At 30.9% G+C, this 22,566-nt stretch overlaps 2 protein-coding genes and 1 long non-coding RNA gene across 3 annotated transcripts; 2 read left to right on the top strand and 1 right to left on the bottom strand.

Moving 5' to 3' along the window:
* Window positions 1–863: 863 nt before the first annotated feature.
* LOC105631055 (P-loop containing nucleoside triphosphate hydrolases superfamily protein) lies at window positions 864–6,433 on the top strand. The gene is made up of 12 exons (XM_012213048.4): window positions 864–1,113; window positions 1,261–1,378; window positions 1,510–1,640; window positions 1,738–1,829; window positions 2,468–2,564; window positions 2,815–2,895; window positions 2,967–3,199; window positions 4,136–4,330; window positions 4,412–4,502; window positions 5,080–5,202; window positions 5,445–5,595; window positions 6,021–6,433. The coding sequence occupies exons 1-12, from the start codon at window positions 1,033–1,035 to the stop codon at window positions 6,224–6,226; spliced, it is 1,599 nt and encodes a 532-aa protein (XP_012068438.1). The 5' UTR covers window positions 864–1,032; the 3' UTR covers window positions 6,227–6,433.
* Window positions 6,434–7,278: 845 nt separating this feature from the next.
* Window positions 7,279–9,163, top strand: LOC105631071 (double-stranded RNA-binding protein 4). The gene is made up of 3 exons (XR_016322229.1): window positions 7,279–7,536; window positions 8,245–8,455; window positions 8,529–9,163. It is a non-coding gene; the product is annotated as a double-stranded RNA-binding protein 4 (long non-coding RNA).
* Window positions 9,164–21,270: 12,107 nt separating this feature from the next.
* On the bottom strand, window positions 21,271–22,566 carry LOC149494141 (uncharacterized). The gene has a single exon (XM_089724964.1). The coding sequence runs from the start codon at window positions 22,564–22,566 to the stop codon at window positions 21,271–21,273; it is 1,296 nt and encodes a 431-aa protein (XP_089581090.1).

Raw genomic sequence — 22,566 nt, 5'->3', positions numbered from 1 at the left:
GGCACGTCAAAAAAGTATCTCATGCGGGCCCGTGCAGCTAAGTTGTTGTTTTCGGCCCAATATGAAGTTAGGCATTCCGCATGGGCGTGCTATATGGCACGCCTCTGCTTAGGAACACTCTTTTCTGTATTTTGGCTGGTTTTCTATAAAAATTCAACAAAATAACCCAAGATCAAGTGAAATGTGATTCAAGGAAATTTTAAATAAAAACATAAATAAAACTAAATAAAAACTAATTAAAGTAATTAAAAATACTAAAAATCCTAATAAAAATTATATTAAAAATACTATAAAACACCTATCAATAATCCTTGTTGAGATAAACTTGAAGTCATAGTTTTCTATGAACTAAACTTGATTTTGTGTTGACTTGATTTGGTGGAAGGATTTTATGGATTGAAATTTGGGTTTGAGTTTGGGAAATTTGGGGCTTTATTGAAATTGATAAAATTTAAAGAAACTGACGGTAGAACTAAGATCCTCACAAAATTCTGATAATTTTAATATATAAAGAGCAACTTTCTTAATTGGTTCTATTTACGACCTTGCCGGCAGCAATGGTCCTCACAAAATCCGGTCGGTTGAAACTCATAATATCCGTCATATCACAAAACAAACTGTTTAAATTCTCTAAGGACATTACTATCCTTTTACGTGATATCACAAAACAAACTGCTAAGAGCATTATTGACTTTTTACCACAATGCAATTGGGTTTTGCCAGATACAACTTGTGCAAAAACTATTTTTCGTTGGATTAAAAAACTGTAAACTTAATGAAAAAACTCAGATTTTCAAATTTTATACACTAAACCTTCAATTTTTTAAAATCACGGTTTTATATGGGCTTGGGTTGGATAAACACCCTAATTAGCCCCCTTACGAAATTGAAAGCAACCCCGAGAAAAAGAGTATAGTTGAGACGCATTGAGGGAGGCTGTGAGAGGAACTAAAACGTTGAACTTTCACCGGCAGCCGCAATTACTGGTACAATTCTCTTCCGCCGATCGAAAGCTTTCTTTCCGTATCAGGGATGGAGAAAGACACTTCCTTTTTGTTTTCTGGCATCCGTTTCGATAAAAAGAAGTTTGCAAACGATTTTTCCCGCTTCAAGGTAACATTTGTTCTTTCTTACTCTATTGCTATCCGCTTGAGGTTTTGAGGGTTTCTGAAAGCGTTTGTTTTTGCTTTCCAGTTTCATGCTTTATGCTTCCATCTGTCTCTCTTTTGTTCACTTTCTTTTGCTTTAAAATTTGATTAGGAGAAAAAGCAAAGCAATGATGGTGGTCCAACGGATGAATTCGATAGTGGAGATTTCGAACCAGTAGATGTTGCTGTCTCTGCTAGGAAGAGAAAGCGAAAAGATGTGACCTCTTCAGGTAATTAATTGAATTTTGGATTCTTCATGTCATTAGCTATGGGAATTCAGATAGGTGTTCAATCTTCTGCATTGAGCTTACTTTTTAGTTTTTTATTGCATAACATTTTAATTTACTTGCACTGGAAACAGAAATTGTGGAGGGATTTAGTGTCTTTAAGAGTTCAAAGTCGGTATCTTTATCAATCGATGAACAGAACAATCAAGAGGAAAAAAATGAAAAATCCAGAATGAAGAAGAAGGAATTAAATAAGCAAATTGAGGTTTTTCTCAATTTTTCTTTGTAAAAAATTCTGCTTCTTATCTTTATTCATGATAATGATTATATTTATGTTATGATTTCCTTCTTGATGTGTTCAGCAAGATGCAATTTTAAGGAAAAAATACCGCATTCATGTCTCTGGGAGTAATGTTCCATCGCCACTCCAAAATTTTGCCGAGTTAGGCTTGAGGTAGGTGGCATTTCCATCTTTCTTGTCATGGCTGGTAGTGTTGGTGCATTATGATGTTGATTTGGATCAAGTTGTCATTGATAGATATTTTTGAAAATTATACCTTTTGTAATTTAGTATAGATTTCATGAGCTGGAGTTTGAAATGCTTTCCTTCTTTAGTTTGTGATCATCGTGGTGGTTTTCTGATACGGCATGAATTATTTCGTTAGTAAAATGAAAATATTACCAGTAGTTTACCCATTATGGACACATTTATTCTGATTGGCATATGTAATGCTGTGAGAGTACTTAATTCATAATAAAACTTAAAATTTATTCAGGTAACCAATGCTTATTATATTGTATGCGTTGAAGTGGATAAGATTTTTCACCTTTTCCTTTCTGTTTGGTCCTCCTCCCTCTTTTTATTAATTGTTACATTTTTTTTGAAATTTTGGTTTGATGTCCAATTTTCATTATGGAGGGCAGTTTACTTCAGCTCATCAGTTCTTAAATGTACAGTAATAATCGCATCTAGCTCTTCATCTCCTCCCCGCCCCGACAAGATGCACCTATCTTTGTGTCAGTTTCCATATATCTGCGGATGTATTGGTGTGCTTTTTTTCTGACTGGCAATTAAATGGTTCATTTTTGCAGATATGGGTGCGAGTCATATTTATTAAACAATTTGGCTGAACTTGGATTTAAGGAGCCAACACCCATCCAAAGGCAGGCTATTCCAGCCCTCCTATCTGTATGATCTTTCTTTTTAAGCTACTTTCTGCCATGGATGATTTTGCTCTCTCTTTCTCTCTCTCCCTCCCAACTCCGCCTCTTTACTTTTTCCTTTTTTGAAATTTCTATATATATAAGAAAATGACAAAGGAGTGGTTAGACATTGCTTTTACATCCTTTGAACTTTAAATTTGTTGGTCGTTTTCTGGTAACCATAAATGTTCTCCATGTTATCATTGTCTTTTGCTATTTTGTGATTTGTGTTTCAGGGCCGAGAATGCTTCGCTTGTGCTCCAACTGGATCTGGAAAAACCTTGGCTTTTGTGTGTCCCATGCTCATGAAACTTAAGGTACTGTTTAGGCCTTTCAACTGCTGGAAATGCTAATTCTCAAATTTCTGATATGAATTTCTCATACACAGCTTGCGTCAAAAGATGGGATTAGAGCTCTTATATTGTGTCCTACAAGAGAATTAGTTGCTCAAACAACGAGGGAGTGTAAAAGAATGGCTAAAGGGAATAAATTTCGTATTAAGCCATTGACCAAAGAACTAGTAAGAAGTGCCAATTCTTCAAAGTTGCTTTGTGATATTCTTATATCAACGCCACTTCGGCTGCAGTTAGCTATCCGCAAGAAAAAGGTTGACTTAAGCAGGTAAGTATTCTTGTTTGTGTACCCTCAGTGAATATCTTGATACATAACTATTACTCACATAAGCCAGTAATCTAGTATTTGTGATGAATTGGCAAATTTGTGATCACATCTGTCATTTTGCTTTTTGTTTTATCTCTTAGTTTTTTGGTTTGATGAGGACCAGGAGATGGGGCAGGGAAAGAATAAAGGTTGGGGGAAATTACTCGGCATGATCAATTTATCATGTAATTTATGTTTTTGCACAAATATACTCTGCTATAAATACACCAAAATGAGAGAATGTGCTGATGGTCTTGGTTCTGAGGATCTTTCAATTCATTGTATGAGTGCCTCCTTACTACTTCATATTTTCATTACCCTACAAGAAAATATACACCTGTGTGTAAAACTTGATTATTTTAACATAATATTTTAGTATATTCTTTGGAGAATATCTTCATACATGACTACATCTCATATAATCCAATAATCTATTTTTTTTTTTCCCGTACATATTTGTTACATGATCTTTCCTGCTTTTCTTTTTATTTATTTTTTATTTTTTGAATTAGTGACCCCAATAGTTGGGTGCAGGGAAAGAAATAGACTGTGGATGAATTATTGAGGACATGCTCATTGTTTTAGACTTGAGAAAAAGTTTTGTTTTAAAAAAAAGATGAGTTTTATTACTTGCTTTATGTAACTTGTGTCTCACTGGAAATTAACTTTTAGTTTTGTTGTATTTCTTGTGCATTCATGGTGACACTGACAGGACATGAATGTACTATAGGCATTTTTAAAGAAAAGAAAAGTAGCTTTGCTATAAAATCTCTGGAGAAACTCTGTTAGCCTAAAGAAAACGAATGATGGCATGTTTACATCACCCTATGTTATAGATAGGGGAAGAAAATGAATTGCCATTAGATAATGTCACTCAAAAACCTGGGTTGTGTGCAGGGTTGAGTATCTCGTTCTTGATGAATCAGATAAGCTATTTGAACTTGGCTTGTTAAAGCAGATTGATACCGTGGTCAAAGCATGCTCGAATCCTTCAGTAATACGTTCACTGTTCAGTGCCACTTTACCTGATTTTGTTGAGGAGCTTGCACGGACAATAATGCATGATGCTGTTCGAATAATTGTTGGCAGGAAGTGAGTAATTGCATTTCCTCTTCATTATGAATAAGCCAAGAATTCCCTTGACATATATCATTGATATGAAATTTTGAACAGGAATACTGCTTCTGAAACAATCAACCAAAAGTTGGTTTATGCTGGAAGTGAAGAAGGGAAACTCATTGCTCTTCGTCAAAGCTTTGCCGAGGTATGCTGCTAATGTACATGTGACTAAAATCTTTTTCATCATCTTTTTTTCTTCTTCAAAAGGCTGGAGCTATGGTGAGACAGTCTCTATGTGTGCTCTAAAGCATCCAGCGGGGACTATATTTGTTTTGTGTTGGGGTTTAGTCATCAGAGGATGCATTTCATTGTTAACTAGAAAATGAAACTCCCTTGGTGTTTCAGGTAGTGCCCAATGGAGTTATTATATTTGAATCACACATCATAGCCATTAAATTTGTTTGTTATATAGTTTTGGTTCAAGTGGCTTAATATATTTGTCTAGTTCATAAGTTCTTCCGAAGCTGTGGGCAATCTGTTTGCTTGATGTAGTTCATGCAGATAAAAATGATATAAAGGTGTTACTTAGGAACTTTGTGCAAAAAAATAGAATAAAGCTTCTTGTATTCTTACTGTGCCATGAAGCAGGAATTATTTATTGACCCTTTTGTGTTATTCTTTTCTTGCTGTATGCCTTTCATTATGTTTTTTTGTCAACTATCTTAGAACATCTTTTGACCAACTCTTATTAATTTTTTTTTTCCATCTTGTAATTTGTATAGTGTCTGAACCCACCAGTGTTGATATTTGTTCAAAACAAGGAGCGAGCAAATGAACTATATGGGGAATTAAAATGTGACAGTATTAGAGTTGGTGTCATCCATTCTGATTTGCCCCAAAAACAGGTATTATTATTACTGATATCTCCTTCCTACTGGATCTTTTTCAACATCATACACTTCTAGTCAAAGAGGAAAGAAGATCGAGGAAATATCCAGGTGCCCAGAGTGCCTGGTCTCTAAAAGCTCTATATAATGTCTCATTGTTCATGAAATTGTATCTCGTGAATTCTAGCTGCCCATCGTCATTATTACTTTTCCGCAGCAATAATGTTGTGGTTTATGCTAACCTCTGTATTTGAACATAGCGTGAAAATGCTGTTGATGACTTCCGAGCTGGCAAAATATGGGTCTTAATTGCTACCGATGTTGTTGCCCGGGGTTTGGATTTCAAAGGAGTCAATTGTGTGGTTAATTACGATTTCCCAGATTCTTCTGCTGCATATATCCATAGGATTGGTATATTTCTCAACCTACAGCCTCTCCTCACATGTTACCTAGATGTTCAATGTATGCCTCAATAAATGTTTAAGTGGCTATGTAACTGTATTTTGAGCACCTGAGCCTCTCAATTTTTCCATCACGCCGTAACCTTTTGTTTATTTTCTGACATTCTTTTAATGGTTCCAACATTTGGTCGAAGAATTGACTAATTGTTTTATCATATAAATTTTAAGCTGCCTTTGAATTTGAAATCATCTGGTTTTCAGGTGCTCAAAGTGTCTCAGTTTGAGGGGAAGAAATCCCTCCTTATGCCAGTGACACTCCAAACTCCTATATGATGAAATTTGTGTCATTACTCTACATAGATTTTACCAGGATTGTGTACATTACCTTTACGAAATTGATTTCGTGTTTCTTAAAGCTTTTTTATTCCGAAATAGGTCGGTCTGGTAGAGCTGGGAGGATTGGAGAAGCTATTACTTTCTATACAGAAGATGATGTTCCAGTTCTACGAAACATAGCTAATGCAATGGCAGCTTCTGGCTGTGAGGTCCCGTCTTGGATCATGGCTTTGCGCAAATTGAGGTGGAAGAAGCACCGTCCAGAAAGAGAGTCAATTTCAACAAAACTGCAAGATGAGGAGTAAAATAACGATTAGAGAGCAAAAAATTTGTATGATATTATCTTTCAAGATTTTTTTTGAAGATTTCAAAATAGTATCCACATGTATTTGACATTAACTGATTTCTATTTGAGCAAGGACTTCGTCTCGCCGTGCATAAGCTGTACGAAAATACTTTCAACCATAAGAATTAAAAATAAAAAGTCTTTCATATTGGTCAAAATAAATTAATTATTTTTTGAGGCAATTTATTATTTATCGAAACATGCAGCCTAAAATAAATACATCAGTTTTTTTAACTATATTTAAATGAATTGGTTATCTATTTTAAAAGGAAACAAGTTATTTTAAAAAATAATTAACTTATTTATCTTCAAAGAAATTACATTCAATGGATAATTTCTTTAAAAATAGCATAAAAGACAAACAAATGTTCACAATTGTTGAAGTATCAAATTGAAATGCTGTACAAAGAAATGAAACATAATCCTAAGAGGTTCATTTGTTTTTTTGCAGTTGTTTTATGATGTTTGGATGTTCATATTGCATGACCTGATATATGCTGCGATTTTGGGAACGTGTTAGTCTTATACTAGAAAGTTACAAAAAGCTAACTAAACTTAAAGGAAAATTTACCTCTTTAATAGGTAATCAGTGGCACAATAGCATGGCAGTTGGCAGTTGGCAATCTGGTACTTATTGACGGAAAAAAAAAAGTTGATCAACGTGAACCCAATATTGTTTTGGAATGCAGCATTTAAGTCCCAGTTACTAATCCAAATTTCTTGGGTGCTGCCATTCTTTCTTACTGCTCCAACATTCAAAACCTGAGCCAAGAAAGTTTCATAATGGTCAAAGGTATTCATTCCATTTTTATCTTTCTTTAATTTCTTTTTTTTTTCTTCTTTTTAATCTCTTTTGGTTACCATGTTGAAGAACTGATTTAGCTTTCAATTTTGTTATCTGGGCTTAACTCCATTTTCTTAAGTTTTGAAATGTTTTTGTTGTTTTATAATTCGAAATGCAATCTCAATCTTGCATAGTTACTAATGTTAAATTGATTTTTATTTAGGCCTACCAGAATATTTGATGTATGAGAACCATCTACAAGAATACACCCAAAGAAATGGGTTATCATTCCCAAGTTACCATACTGCCAATGAAGGATTCCAACATGCACCAAAATTTAAGTCAACAGTTTGGTTAATGGAGTGACTTACACATCCCAGAAAACTTTTTTGCACTGAAAAGAAGCTGAGCAGGATGCTGCAAAATGCGCTCTCCAGTTCATAAAAGAAAATTTGAAAGATGAAGGACATTCCATGATTGACAAGGTTAGTTTATTTTGCAGAAGAAGATGCTTTTTTTTTTTTTTTTCGCAAATGATTGGCCTTTTCCTTTTGGTGTTTTTGTTCTCTTGGCAGCTTGATGATTTTATGTGCATTGCTATTAAAGAAATAAATGTTGGAATATAGAGATCAGGAAATAATTTTAGATTACGACTAGCCAACTTCAGCAATTGATGTATTTGAACAATGATTTTGAGAGAGACTGTTGAGCTTAGTGATGGAGTTGAGAGATAATAATAACTAAGAAAAAAGTGTTGCAGAAATGCTCATTTACAGGCCACTATACTTCCATTCAGTTTCATTGAGAATGTAAATAGAGATACATAAGTATGGTACTTTTTTACCAATCACCACCATGCTCATAAAAAGCTTCTAGATTTGGTTAAGGCCACTCGTAGTATGCAGCTAGTCCTCACACTAGACCATTCTTTTACATGTGCCATTACAATAAACAAAAAATTCAGAGAATAATTTTCTCAGTGTGGCAACAAAAGTATCACAACTCAACAGTGACAGAGTTCCTTGATGAATGATTAAAAATCTACACAAATATTTGAAATTTTTTATTCGAATTTGGTTATGAAATTGTTCTGCATAAATACTTGCAAATGCTAATTATTTGGAATTTGTTCAAAACAGTTTTGCAAATTGAATTATTTAACTCTGAACTATCTTACATTATATCTATTACAGGATCCAAAATATTGCAAGTCTATATTGCATGAATATGCTGTGAGGATGAATTTGGGAACACCCAAGTATAAAACAATCCAAGGAGAAGGGGTAGGACCTGGCTTCATCTCTTCATCGTTTTTCGATGGTAAAACTTGCACTGGTGAAGTATGTGCAAGCAAGAAACAGGCAGAACAGCTAGCGGCCGGGGCTGCAATTCAAACACTTCTTAGTAAGCCTTTGTTTCATCAAAATTCTTAAGCCTCCATGGTAGACAAATTGATAGATGATACCGTATCTTACAGGAACTGATTCAGGAGTTCTCCAACAAGTAATTAATTCCAAGGCCAAAGTGTGCAAGGCTTTGCATAAGGTCAGGACCTCAAGCTTCAAGCAAAGCAACCTGTCAACTATTCAAAAGTCAGGTAAGATTGCTTTCATCTACATTAGTTAATGAAGCTAAACAAATTGAATTACCTATTCGAAACTGATAATTGCTTGTCTTTTAGTGGAATCTTCTCCGCAGCTTATTAATGTCAGGGTAAGTACCCATTTCTCCAATTCTTTTGAAACCAATATAGCATTTCATGCAACACGGGTAATTCCCTCTAGAAAAATCAGCTTTGTGAGGATAAAATGTAATTACTGCTTATTTTTTGTACCATAACTTTTTTCACTAACTTCTGTTTACCATGGAAAGCCAACTCGTGGCGGATGCAGCCAGCTTCATGGTCTAAGCAAACTCAAGCCAGGAAAACAAGAATGTGCTAAGTCAGGAGAAAAGAACATGCGAAGTTACGGACAATGAATCTGTTAGTACACTTTATTAGGGGTAGCACATTTACAAGTATTTCTCTATGTCAAAGCATGCCTTAATTTAGAAGTGAAATTGAATTAATGCATAGCAAATTGCAATTTAGTGTCCTAATTAAAGTGAATATGGCCAGTGAATGAAAATTCAAAAGTGATTGAGAGTTTTCATAACTCGATTTTTCTATTAATGAATATTTAAATTACGTGTGATTTCTCTTGGTTAAAGAATCTCTATGGCTATTCCTAGTACTTGAAATATTTCTTAAATACCATCTTAGTCCTAAATTATGTTCATATCATAGGATATCAGTGATTGTTAAGTTTAAAAAAATAGTTCTGCAATCAGAAATGGAGGGATAATTCTGATTCCTTTGATCAAGCTCTAAATCAGAATTGAATCAGAAACAAAATGGTTATTTTTCTCAAGTAATGCCTCAAAGATGGAGAGAAATGTCTAAACAGTTATTGTTCTTAAGAAGACTTCTGGTCCCATGCTTCATTTTCTGTGGTGATCAATGTGCTCTTCAAGTTATTTTTAAAATAGCAAAACCAGTGTAATGAATGTTCTGTGTTATATTTCTAAGTTCTTTTCTTTTTCATAATGCAGGTTTAAAGGTTAGGTTTTAGTGAGAGTCAACTTATTATTCAGATCAACCTATGGTTTTTCCATATATATATATATATGATTTACTTACTATAAATTATGACTTTTTTTTTATATTATTTATTTATTTATTTAACTTTAGGATGGTGCCTTTAGAGATTTTGTTCCTAAAGATAAATTTTTAATTTTGTATGTTAATGTTATTCTATCTTATCGTCAACTTTTTTTTTTTTTTTTTTTTTTTTTTTTTTTTTTACATGGGAGACCTAATGGACCGAAATAATATTGTGGGTTATATAGCAAGAGATAGCTCTCCCCTTTGAATGACATTCACTAAATTAGTGATAATATTTACGGTGGAGTCTCACACACTACATCTTGCAGGAGAAGTAAGAAGACCAATCAGAGTACACCTGATTAACTATCATCAACGCTTTTGTGACTAATCTTTTCAGCTAGGGTGAGCACGGTTTGGAAAAATTTTCGAACCAAACCATAAATTAGGGTTTATAAATTTTTTAATTCAAACCAAACCATTTAATCAATGAAATCATACTAAATCAAACCGCAAAAGGCGGTTTGATGCAGTCTGGTTTGCGGTTTGAAACTATTAAAATAATTTATTAATTATTTCAACATAATAAATTCATATATGATATATAAAATATAATATTTAATATAAGAAAAAAATATAACTAGCAAAAAAAGTGATAGCCGATTGATAACATAAAATACAACATATAAAATATCAATTTTTGCAATTTAAATTTACAAAAGCAATAAAATTATATGTAATTAATAATTATGATCCTCCAAAGTGTAACCTATCAATAAGAACTTATTTATATATATAAAAAAAGATTTCTTTCAATATTATAGCATTAAGAAGATGAGAAATGACATAAAAAAGAACTTGTCATGTTTAGAAGATGTATTTTCAAAACTTCAAATTAAATAAAATATATAGCAATTAAATTAATAATACAATGACATTGTAGAATATTAATGCATTTGATTCGGTTTTAAATGGTTTAATAAAATGAAAACCAAACCAAATTAGAACAGTGAATCACTTAAATTATTAATTATGAAATCTAAACTAAATAGATTTTTATTTAAAAAAATTATATTTGGCTAATCATTAATTCTCGTTTGATGTGAGTAACTATAGTTAAACCATACAAATCAAATATCACATCTCAATACTTTTACATGATGAATCTTCAGAATTAGTTTTTATACATCCACCGGCCCTTATTGTGAATACTGTAGATGTAATATAATGATGGGCCAATGTATAAATTTGTAATTTATGTAAAAAATTTTATGGTACCCTCAATTTTTACTTTGATCTATTGAACACTTCAATTTATAAAATTGTATTAATTAAATATTTCAACTTGCAAAAATTATTCTATTGAATACTCAAACTTCTAAAATTAGATCAATTAAACACTTCTTTAATAGTTGAAAAATATGAAAATTATTGTTCCAAAGATTATACTAACCACATATTAAGTGAATTTTGCACATAAATACCAAAAACACCAAAAAATGTTATTATTAATATAGAGAGATACAATATTAGCAAAATTTGTAACTTTAAGGAAATAATAGGTCGCTCGCAAAGTTTAGAATGCCACAAAATTTTTTCCTTAAAGTACATAGATATATTTATGCATTTCGCGGATAAAATTATTTTTCTCGTAAGAAAGAAAAGGTAATATAAAGCAACAAATAACATTCGATTTTAAATTTGAATTCCTTACTTTGTCCACATTTTTAAGTACTAAGTTAACAAATTTTTGAATCACTCAACAAAATCTTTAGGGTATCTCTTGAGTTTGTCATTATAATCCACAAAATACAGACCAAACCTTTGGATCGTTATGATTTTTCTTCATTTAATTCATTAAGATTCTGACATAAAAAAGATTATTAATTGATAGAATATAAATATTTACTAGGAACTTAGTGGTAATTTCTATATAAATCTCCAATGATTATAAAGATTAATACTGACATTTATCCTAATTAGAAATATATCTGTTTTCCTAAATAAATACTGATTTGAGATTCAAGAAAGAAATCTATATATAGAACATTATGCTCAGAAAGTACATTGGCACATTTGTTTTCAGGTGGGTTAATAAGGTTTTTGTGAAAACGCTCGAAGGAGAGAAGATGAAGAAGACGTTTAATGGGTTACTGTTTGTTTTTCTTTTTATTTTAAATAGTTTTTATTGGGGTTTGGGTTTTTTCTATTTTAATATTTTTTTATACCTGTTGACTTTTCTTACTGACGTTGTTAATAATGATACAGTAGAGGTATAAGTTGTTTGTGGGTCCCATTGCATGATATAGTGAGGGTATTTCTGTTTTTTTATGTAAAATTAACAGGAATATCACTTTTTTTATGGAAGGACTAAAAGGTCAAATAAAACTTATTAAGCATATTACCTACTCTAATAAGAATTAGATATTTAACTATTATATTATTTTATCCAATGTTTATTAACTCAATGGTAATTGTTATTATTCTTTTTATATTTTATATAATTATAAAACTTTTTCTTATTTATTAACATTACATATTTTCTTCGTCAATAGAAACGTAGGATTATATTATGGAGTTTACATCAAAATAAAAATAATTAAAGTCTATTCATCAAAATCTTAAACGTCAGTTTTTACCAAAAAAAAAAAAAAAAAAATCTTAAAAGTTAGTAATTTGTGGACAATTTTTTATTTAGAATTAGATTAAACTTTTTGATAGAATTTAGATTTAAAATAGAAAATTAATATAACAAATCAAAATTAAATTATTCTTATTTTTCAATAAATAAAATTAAAGTCTTAAATAATATTTTTGTTAATCAATAAAATTATTAGGTGCATTTTAGGAATCCAATATCCCTCATTCGTACTTTTATATATTATTATTATTATTGTTAATTAATAAAATTAACAGGGATATTTTAGGAACCCAATGTCCTCCACTCGTAAGTACTAGTTTTTTTTATGACGTGCCTTACACGTTGACTATGCTCATTACATTTTTATACTCTTTTAATTTTTTTTTTATCTATATAATATTAAAGCATAAGTTTTTTTTTAAATTAAAATAAACACAATTATTTAATTTGTATTGGACTTTGTCATACAAGTAATTTGTAATTCTATCTCTTATGTGCTTAATTCTATTTTATTTATAATGAAGTGATCTCAAAATAAAATTCAATTCAATCCTTAGACCTAATCTTTCAGTTCCTAATTTATCAATGCAGATTCTTAAAACCTTAATAAGCGCCCAAAAAGAAAATCAAATCATCACTCAATCTCTAACCTCCTGCCTTCAACCCCAAATCAATATCTGTATACAACTGTAATGAAAAATAATAATAAATTATTTTATACTGATTGGTAAAGAAAAAAAATGAGCAAATGATCTGAATTAATAATTGTAATTACTTTAGCTATAGTGACAGTATTATTTATTTTATTAGAGAAAGGAATATATGCACATACACACAAATTCTTGAAACCCAAAAAGTGACCAAAACCAGAAATATAAAGTTCTATTTTTTTTTTCAGTTTTATAAATACTATTTTCTTTCAAGTTAAAAAGATTTAGAATATAATAGAAAAAAATATTAAGAAAATTAAAAATGTGTATCATCAAGAAGCCATCCATTTATTACAAGGGAGATATAGATCTCTTACTAAAATAAAGTGATAGCAGTTATAAATTAATTCAGTAATGAAAAAGAAAATAAAAAAAAAATTGCTATTAAGAATAGAACTCTTTTCGGAACTCAACATATAACAAGAACAAATTATATTAAAATAAATTACCAATTTGAATTTCAAAAATCAACCCCTTCTTTAACTGAAAATGCTGTAATTTAATGAAATTTGATGTTGATAGACAAAAAAAAAAAAAAAAAAAAAGAATTATATCCAAGTCAATAAATGAAAATTACAAGCAAATAATGTTAGAATCTAATTTGGTTTCTCTAATTTTCTAAGTTTCAAATTTAAAATAAATAAATAAATAAGTTAATTAATTAATAAAAAAAAATATTACATAAAAGAATTTTTCTATCCTCGCCATATAAAATCCTCAATTTTCCTTACAACCATACAAAAAAAAGAAGAGTATACTTTTTTTATTATCAATATTCATTTACTTAAAAAATAATTTTAAAAATTATATCCAATCAAATAATAAAATTCAATTTTTTTGTCTTAATCACGTGCTCCTAGTGAGTATTTGCTCCATCCATGAGGATCAAACTCTCAACCTCATATAAGAGAGAGTGTTGAACCACTCATTCAAACACTCGTTGGTATAAAATGTAATCTTCGAATTAATTATTTTAGCATATTTCCATATTTCATTGAGAGCGATATCGAAAATCTCATCCTCCCCCTTATTCCCACATTTATATATAGTATAAATAGATAGATAGATTATAGATTTTATATTATAAAAAAAACTAGTTGACCATATTTAGAAAACAAAAAACATGTAAGTACAATGAGTTCTAACATGCAATGCATATTGTTAATAGTAGTAAAGAGAAAAGGGAGAAAAACAAATAATCACAATTAGATATGTAAATATTTATATTGAAACAATAACATCAATATATAGCTTTCACTCTAACATCAAACTGAAAAGGAAGCAAGATTGAAGCTGGCAATTAAATAAATGGCTAATTTGACTATTCATCTTTGTACAGAGAGGAAACTCATTTTCAAATTACCTAATTTATGTAAATGATCCCAAAATATTTCTGGAGAGTTTCCGAATGTTTGCGTGCAAGATACATTTCCAAATTGTTAAAACAACAGCCAAAGAAATTTTCTGTGCATTGTAGCTTAGTGTTATTAAGATGTTGGACATTAATAAAGATCAAATGGAAGATAAAAACATCGGTGACATGTTTGGCTATTATGTATAGAGAGGAAACTCGTTTCCAAATTACCTAATTTATGTAAATGGCCTGAAATATTTCTGGAGAGTTTTCGGATGTTTGTATGCATGAAATGTTTCCAAAATGCGAAAAAATTAGCCAAAGATATTTTCTATGCATCATAATTTAGTATCATTAAGCTATTGCACATTAAAGATTAAACAGAAGGATAAAACATTGTTATCATTTTTGGCTATAGCTATTCATCTTTATACAGAGGGAAAACTCGTTTTCAAATTACCTAATTTATGTAAATGGCCCGAAATATTTCTGGAGAGTTTTTGAACGTTTATGTGTAGGAAACGTTTCCAAAATGTGGAAGCAACAACTAAAGAACTTTTCCATGCTTCGTGGCATAGTATTATTAAGATGTTGCACACTAATAAAGATCAAACGGAAGGATAAAAATATCTTTACCATATTTGCTAAATAAATAAAAACATATGTTACGTAGATTTAAATCCGATTCATCAAAAACCTAATTGCATATGAAAGCTTAAATTATATTCAAAAGTGCAATTACCCTTCAATTACAAAGAAAAAAAAAATGGATAGAAGAGAATGAAGGCTTACTCTAAAATCGGAACTTTAGCTATCCATAGAGATTGCACACAGAGGGATAGAGCTTCCTTGGTACAGATGGGAATCCATTTCCTTAAGCAGAGTAAGATCCCCGATCTGTACCAAGCAAGCTCATTCCACCAGTGAATATGAAAAAGAGAAGGAATTGTTGGTGTTGCATAAGGTTAATCTAACTACTTTAAATAGGCGAAAGGCACAATCCATATAAGTCTAGTATTTTGCTAAAATATATAATTAAGTAACTCATTTATGTACCTAACAAATATGAGACGATTATATCAAATTTAATTCAAGAATGAATTAAATTTTTTTTAGGATGACAAACTCGATACAGACCATAATTAGCTACACGGAACCATATTCCATATATTGGTTTAAAATGTTCAAATGTTGAGAGATTTAAATGAAAAATTTGCAAATAGGAGAGTTTGGTTCCATGAAAAAAATATTCCTATAATGTGTGTTGACATTCCTACAATTTGATATGTTTAGACAAAGAGTTGTCATCTAACTGATCTACGAGTCACATAAAAATGTAATTGATAATTTATGTTATCTACCTAAATTAATTCAATGTAATTTATTGGGCATACCCAAGGTTATATGAGTTAATTAGGATCTTAGCCTACTAGGAGATCTAATAGCTAGATTTTTCGAATTAATAGAAAGGGCTATTAATTTGAATAAAATTAAAGACCTTATTTTAATTTAGTATTGCATGAATTTAATACTAGATGTCTCCATATTTGTAGATCAATTATCACCATGAGTAATAACCAATCCCTGCGTAGCATACTTGATCCTAATAAATTGATTGGACCAAACTTTATAGACTAATATCGCAATCTAAGAATTATTCTCAAGAAAGAGAAGAGGTTGTATGTCATTGTAAAAACAAACCCGATATTCCCACTGATGAAGAAAAGGATAACTACACTCGTCATACTGATGACGACGAGCAGGCTACATGTGTGATGTTAGCTAGTATGAGTTCTAAACTTAAAAAGCAACATGAGAAATATGGATTCTCGCACCATTATGTTGCATCTCAAGGAGTTGTTTGACTCCCAAGGTAGGTCTGGGAGGTATGAGACCTTTAAGGAATTATTCCGATGTAAGCTGGTAGAAGGATCTTCAATTCATGTTCACATTTTGAAGATGATTGGTTATATTGAAAAATTGGGCTAATTGGGCATTGTCATGGACCATGAGCTGAGTATTGACTTAGTCTTACAGTCCTTACTGCCCAACTATTCACATTTTATTTTGAATTTTAATATGAACAAGCTGAATGCTTCCTCACCTGAGTTGCTTGGTATGCTTAGCACTATTGAAGGAGCCCTTAAGAAGGATATAACTCCTATACTTCTAGTTCAGTCTTCTAAGGCTAAGAAAAAGCCCAAGAAGAAGCAAAATAAGAAGCAGGCATTAAAGCCCAATCGAGGCATGACTAAAGAAAAGGGTACATGCCACCACTTGGCAAAGATGGCCACTGGAAGAAGGAATTGTAGGAAATATCTCGCGACTATGAAAGTAAAGAAGCTTGCTAAAGCTTCTGCTTCAAGTATGTTTATGATTGAAATTCATCCTTCTACTTTTAGCTCTAGTTCTTGGGTATTATATACCTAATGTGATTGTCATATTTATAATAAATGCATGAACTAAAGAAAAGTAGAGAATTAAGCAAAGATGAACCTATGTGTAGTCAGCGGAGCAAAGGTTGTTGCATTAGCTGTAGGAACATATTTTGATTTAGTATTAGAATTAAATAATTATTGTTTTATTTCAGTACTTAGTAGAAACATTATTTTATTTTCAGATTTAGTTTTTAAATAATGGATTCAAATTTTGTTATTAAGAACAATATTTGTTCTTTTTATAATAAAGATATTTTTTTTTATGGAACTAGAATCAAGATAATTTATATAATGCTTCTATTAATAGGCTCCTCATCAACATAAACAATGAGAAATCTAAAATAGATAATAAAACTTATCATATTTTTGGCATTGTGGACTTTGTCACCCTTTACATGAAAAGTTGAAAGGTCAAAATAATTATTGAACCTAACACATTCAGATATATATGGACCAATTACTACCCAAACCATAGGTCGATATTAATGTTTCATTATATTTATTAGGTGACTATAATTGATATGGTTATGTGTATATCTAACGAAACACAAATCTGAATTTTGAAAAGTTCAAGCAATTCAGAAATAAAGTTGGAAACGAACTAAAATATATTATAACACTTCGATCCAATCAAGATGGAGACTACTTAAGTCAAAAGTCTTGAGATTATCTATTAGAAAATGAGAATTATGCCTTATTAGATATGACACGATCCATGATGAGTTTGTAGAATTACCTTCATCCTTTTGAGGATATGCCCTTCATAATGCGATATACCTTCTAAATAAAGTTTCATCCAAATCTGTAGATAAGATTCCATATAAGATATGGACCAACAAAAGAGCTGTCTTATCATACATAAAGATTTGAGGATATGGCGCTTATGTGAAGTGTTTGGTATCTAACAAGCTAGTGGCTAGATTAGATAAATGTAACTTTATGGAACATCCAAAAGAGATTATTGGATATTATTTCTACCATCCTATTGAGTGAAAATTGTTTATCTCAAAACATGCTACCTTTCTAGAAAATGAATTTGTCCCTTAAGAAACCAGGGGAAGCCAAGTAGAACTTGAAATGTTCAAGAACCTCAAATAGACATTAAAGCCGGAACAAGAATAAAAGATTATCGCATTAGATAAATAGTCAAAATACACTAGCTAAAGAACCACCGCGTAGATATGCTAGGATGTGTTGTGCTCCTACAAATATTGGACCTTCTTGTGGAGACTCAAACCTAACAAATATAAGGAAGAAATGTTTGACATTTTACTTGCAATTACAGCATACTATGATTATGAAATTTGTCATATTGATATAAAAAAATTGCATTCTCAAATGAAAATTTAGTTAAGGATGTGTATCTGACAGAACCGGATGATTTTGAATCAAAAGAATTTTCTAATATATTCTGTAGATTGTAAAAGTCTGTCGAGGGACTTGAGTAAGCTTTCGCGGAATGGGAACATCCGTTTTAATGAAATAATCAAACAGTTTGATTACATAAAAAATGTGGATTAATTTTGTGTGTATAAGAAGGTTAGTAGGAGCGGAATCGTATTTCTTATTTTATATATTGATAACATATTGATAATAAGAAATTACATTCCACTGCTCTAAAAGTTTGGTCATCCAATAATTTCTCCATGAGAGAAGCAATTTACATACTTGGTATTAAAATCTATAAAGATAGATCTGATAGTTTGCTAGGATTATCTCAATCTACATATATTGATAAAGTGCTAAAATAGTTTAGCATTAAGGAATCCAAAAGAGGATACCTATCTATATATCAATCTGATCCGCATGAAATTTATTAGACTACTGTAAAGCTATCATTAAGTATTAGGAAAATTATTATTTAGTCCCTCAGGTTTTACATAATTATTCAACTAATCCCAAGTTTTGCGCAAATATCTAACTAGTCCCTTAGGTTTAACTCCGTCTAATTAAAAGGTCATTCCGTCTGAAAAGTTAGTTTTTTTTTTCCGTTAATTGAAGACTAAAAGACTAAAACACCCCTCCCTAGCTGACGTGGACCAGTATGAAGCGATAAGAAAAAATTATTATTTAGTCCCTCAGGTTTTACATAATTATCCAACTAATCCCAAGTTTTGTGCAAATATCTAACTAGTCCCTCAGGTTTAACTCCGTCTAATTAAAAGGTCTTTCCGTCCGAAAAGTTAATTTTTTTTTCCATTAATTGAAGACTAAAAGACTAAAACACCCATCCCTAGTTGACGTGGACCAGTATGAAGCGATAATAATATACCTAATTTGTTTCCCTTTTGTTCCTTCCATGCCATAATGATATACCTAGTTTATCTTTTGCACAGATAACCTTGCATTAAATATTAGGAAAAATTATTATTTAGTCCCTCAAGTTTTACATAATTATTAGTTATTTTCTATTTTATTCATATTTAATATGCAAATTTTATCAAGAAACATTACTATTATCATTGATAAAATCTAAAAAAAAAAAAAACAAAGTATTCCATCTATTCATAAATACTTTTAATGTTTTTATGGTAATTAAGTAAGTAAATTTATTCTTATAAATTATAACAAAATATTAATTAATTTTATTAAGTAACCTTAAGTAAGAGAGGAGATGTCATATGATTTTGGAAAATTATAAAAATAATTATTAAATTTAATATAAATAAGGATAAAATTGAAAAAAAAAAAATTACTCATTAATATTCTAAAAAAAAAGATATTTGCAGAGAAAACACCGGCTCTAAAACAATAGTTATTTATAGATAACAAAAGTAATTATTATTGCCACCTATATTATTATAAGTTCATAATTTTGAATATGAATATTAATATTTAATGCAAGGTTATCTGTGCAAAAGATAAACTAGGTATATTATTATGGCATGGAAGGAACAAAAGGGAAACAAACTAGGTATATCGTTATCACTTCATACTGGTCCACGTCAGCTAGGGATGGGTGTTTTAGTCTTTTAGTCTTCAATTAACGGAAAAAAAAATAACTTTTCGGACGGAATGATCTTTTAATTAGACAGAGTTAAACCTGAGGGACTAGTTAGATATTTGCGCAAAACTTGAGATTAGTTGGATAATTATGTAAAACCTGAGGGACTAAATAATAATTTTCCCTTATCGCTTCATACTGGTCCACGTCAGCTAGGGAGGGGTGTTTTAGTCTTTTAGTCTTCAATTAACGGAAAAAAACCAACTTTTCAGACGGAATGACCTTTTAATTAGACGGAGTTAAACCTGAGGGACTATTTAGATATTTACGCAAAACTTGAGATTAGTTGGATAATTATGTAAAACCTGAGGGACTAAATAATAATTTTCCCTTAAGTATTTAAAAGAAAATAAGTAAGGAAACTTGTCGATTTACGGAGAAACTGATGAACTATGAGTTCATGGATATATTGATGTCATAGGATTAAAATACATGGGTAATTTGCTTTAGTACAAGTGGGAGATTGTTGGTCATGTGCCATATAGCCAATTTATTGGTTATATTTTAAATATAATATTTCATATAATAAAATATTTAATTATTAATATAAAGAATTTATTTATCTTTTATATTCTACTGAAAAAATCTCGATAAAAGATAAAGCCTATGAGACAATATTGCTTTGCGAAATAAATTATAATATAGTTATAATTATGATTTTTATTTTGCATTAAAACAATGTTTCTAAATATTCCTACTCAATATTTTCCTCATTAATGGACGATGATTAGAGCTGCTGAGATTGATATATATTATGTTCTTTCCTTTGTGAAGGGAATCAGCTGTTCTCATAAGCTGAGATATATGTGACATCTAAAACTAATATGTAGGTACTTGTTATTTGAACAAGTCCACTGAATTGACGTGCATGAGAATTCCATATGGAGAGTTATTAGCGTTTATGGAATACGCAAGTGATGGTTGTATAAGCGATCCTTTAACTTGAAATTACTAAGCTGTCTTGTGTGGGGATCCTTATGTTTTGATTTTTCATTCACATTATTCATTCGTGGATAATAGGCAATGATTAATTGGACATAATGGGTACTATATGGAGATACTTGTGTAATTAAGAGAGAATTCATCACTCTAGGTAAATTAGGGAAAATGTTCTAATTGTTTTCTATTAATATTGATTAAGAAATCCCTGTGCAAGATAGAATGAAAATAGTAAATTAGATTTGAAATTTCCTTCAAATGATCAATGGTTAAGATTAAGAAACTAGTATCATTTAGTAAAGCAGACACACTTCATGCCTAATTACTGAATCAGAATATTAAAATGTTCCTACTAAGTTTATGAATTAATAAAAATATCATTGATGACTTTAATTTTATTGGTAAAAAAATAAATAAAATTTAATTTTGATTGATTATATTGATTCCCTATTTAAATCTAAGCTCTGTTGGATGAAATAAGAAATCATATCATATATATAAGGTATATATTTGGTTCTGTTCCCTTGTGATAATCGATGGAATAAGTTCAATTAAGGGAAACACATTTTGATCTTCCTCAGCAGTAAATAAAGATTCAAAAAAACGTACAGCTTCCTTTCCTATGTCCTTCGAATCCTGTAGCCATGTTCCATCTGCTGCTTGAATGGTAGAGATATGTTGAAATTTTCTTTTCATTCTGACATAATTGTAGAAGAAAGTAGTGTTTGCATCTCCCTCTTGTAACCATTTAATGTTAGCCTTCTGTCTCCAGAATATCTCTGCTTGCTTGTGTCTTTTAAGAAGCATTGCTTCCTTTAGTTTCCAGGAAGAACGATTAGTAGGAGTGGGATCAGATAAATATTGATTTTCAGCAATAGCAGCTTCTTCTTCCAATCGAATGCTCTCATTAAAGATATTCCCAAACTGACTTCGATTCCAGGATTGAATGGCCCGCTTTAGAGAGTGCAATTTTTTGAAAATACCATGCATACCTCCCCCATAAAAATTTCTGTTCCAATTCTCTTGGACTACGGAAAGGAATCCTTCGTGAGTAAACCACATATGCTGACATCTGAAGGGCTTGGGGATTTTTTGACTGAGTTTGGTGCAGTTGAGTAGAAGAGGTGAGTGATCTGATGAAGCTTTACTCAGATGTCTAACATGAATATCAGAGAATAGATCAAAGAAAGAAATTGTTGCCATAATTCGATCTAGTCTCTCCCAAACCCTGCCTGAAGAGCGTATACCTGTCCAAGTGTAGCTACAGCCATAGAAGGGAACATCCACTAGACCACAGTCATTTGAGCAAGAAACAAAATCTTGAATGCTGTTGAGACAAGGAGAAGAGTTACCTTTATATTCTGCAGGGTTCTTAATGACATTAAAGTCCCCTCCAACAAGCCATGGAAGAAAGTGTTGAGAGGAAAGAGATCGCAAAGCATCCCATAAGTGGTTCTTATCACTTCTGTTATGAGGGCCATAAATAGAAGTAAAAAGAAATCTGAAGCCGAAAGAATGTTCCTCAACTTGGCATGACAGCAAGCTTCGATCATCATTAAATTGAGTTAATGAGACATATTGAGATTTCCAAAAAATCCATATTTTGTTATCAGCTGAAGAGAAGACATCACTAAACCCCAATTTGCAAGCATACCATAAGTTTTTCTTGGCGTTAACCATAGGTTCAATGATAGATAATAAGTGAAAGTTAAATTCTTTACAAAGACCTTGGAGTCTAGAAAGGGAGGAAACTAGGCCTCTAGAGTTCCATATCAGAGCATTCAT

Source organism: Jatropha curcas, chromosome 8, assembly GCF_041381405.1.
Source record: "Jatropha curcas cultivar XTBG-Jc1 chromosome 8, XTBG_Jcur_1.0, whole genome shotgun sequence".
NCBI lineage: Eukaryota > Viridiplantae > Streptophyta > Magnoliopsida > Malpighiales > Euphorbiaceae > Jatropha > Jatropha curcas.
Note: the sequence above shows the minus strand (reverse complement) of the source record. Positions and strands in the feature narration are given on the sequence as shown.

Bases quoted from the DNA above. Each gene is read 5' to 3' on its own strand.
- LOC105631055 (XM_012213048.4), top strand. From the start codon at position 1,033: ATGGAGAAAGACACTTCCTTTTTGTTTTCTGGCATCCGTTTCGATAAA. The intron at 1,379-1,509 runs GTAATTAATTGA...CACTGGAAACAG, and splicing joins AAAAGATGTGACCTCTTCAG to AAATTGTGGAGGGATTTAGT. The intron at 5,596-6,020 runs GTATATTTCTCA...ATTCCGAAATAG, and splicing joins TGCATATATCCATAGGATTG to GTCGGTCTGGTAGAGCTGGG.
- LOC149494141 (XM_089724964.1), bottom strand. From the start codon at position 22,566: ATGAATGCTCTGATATGGAACTCTAGAGGCCTAGTTTCCTCCCTTTCT.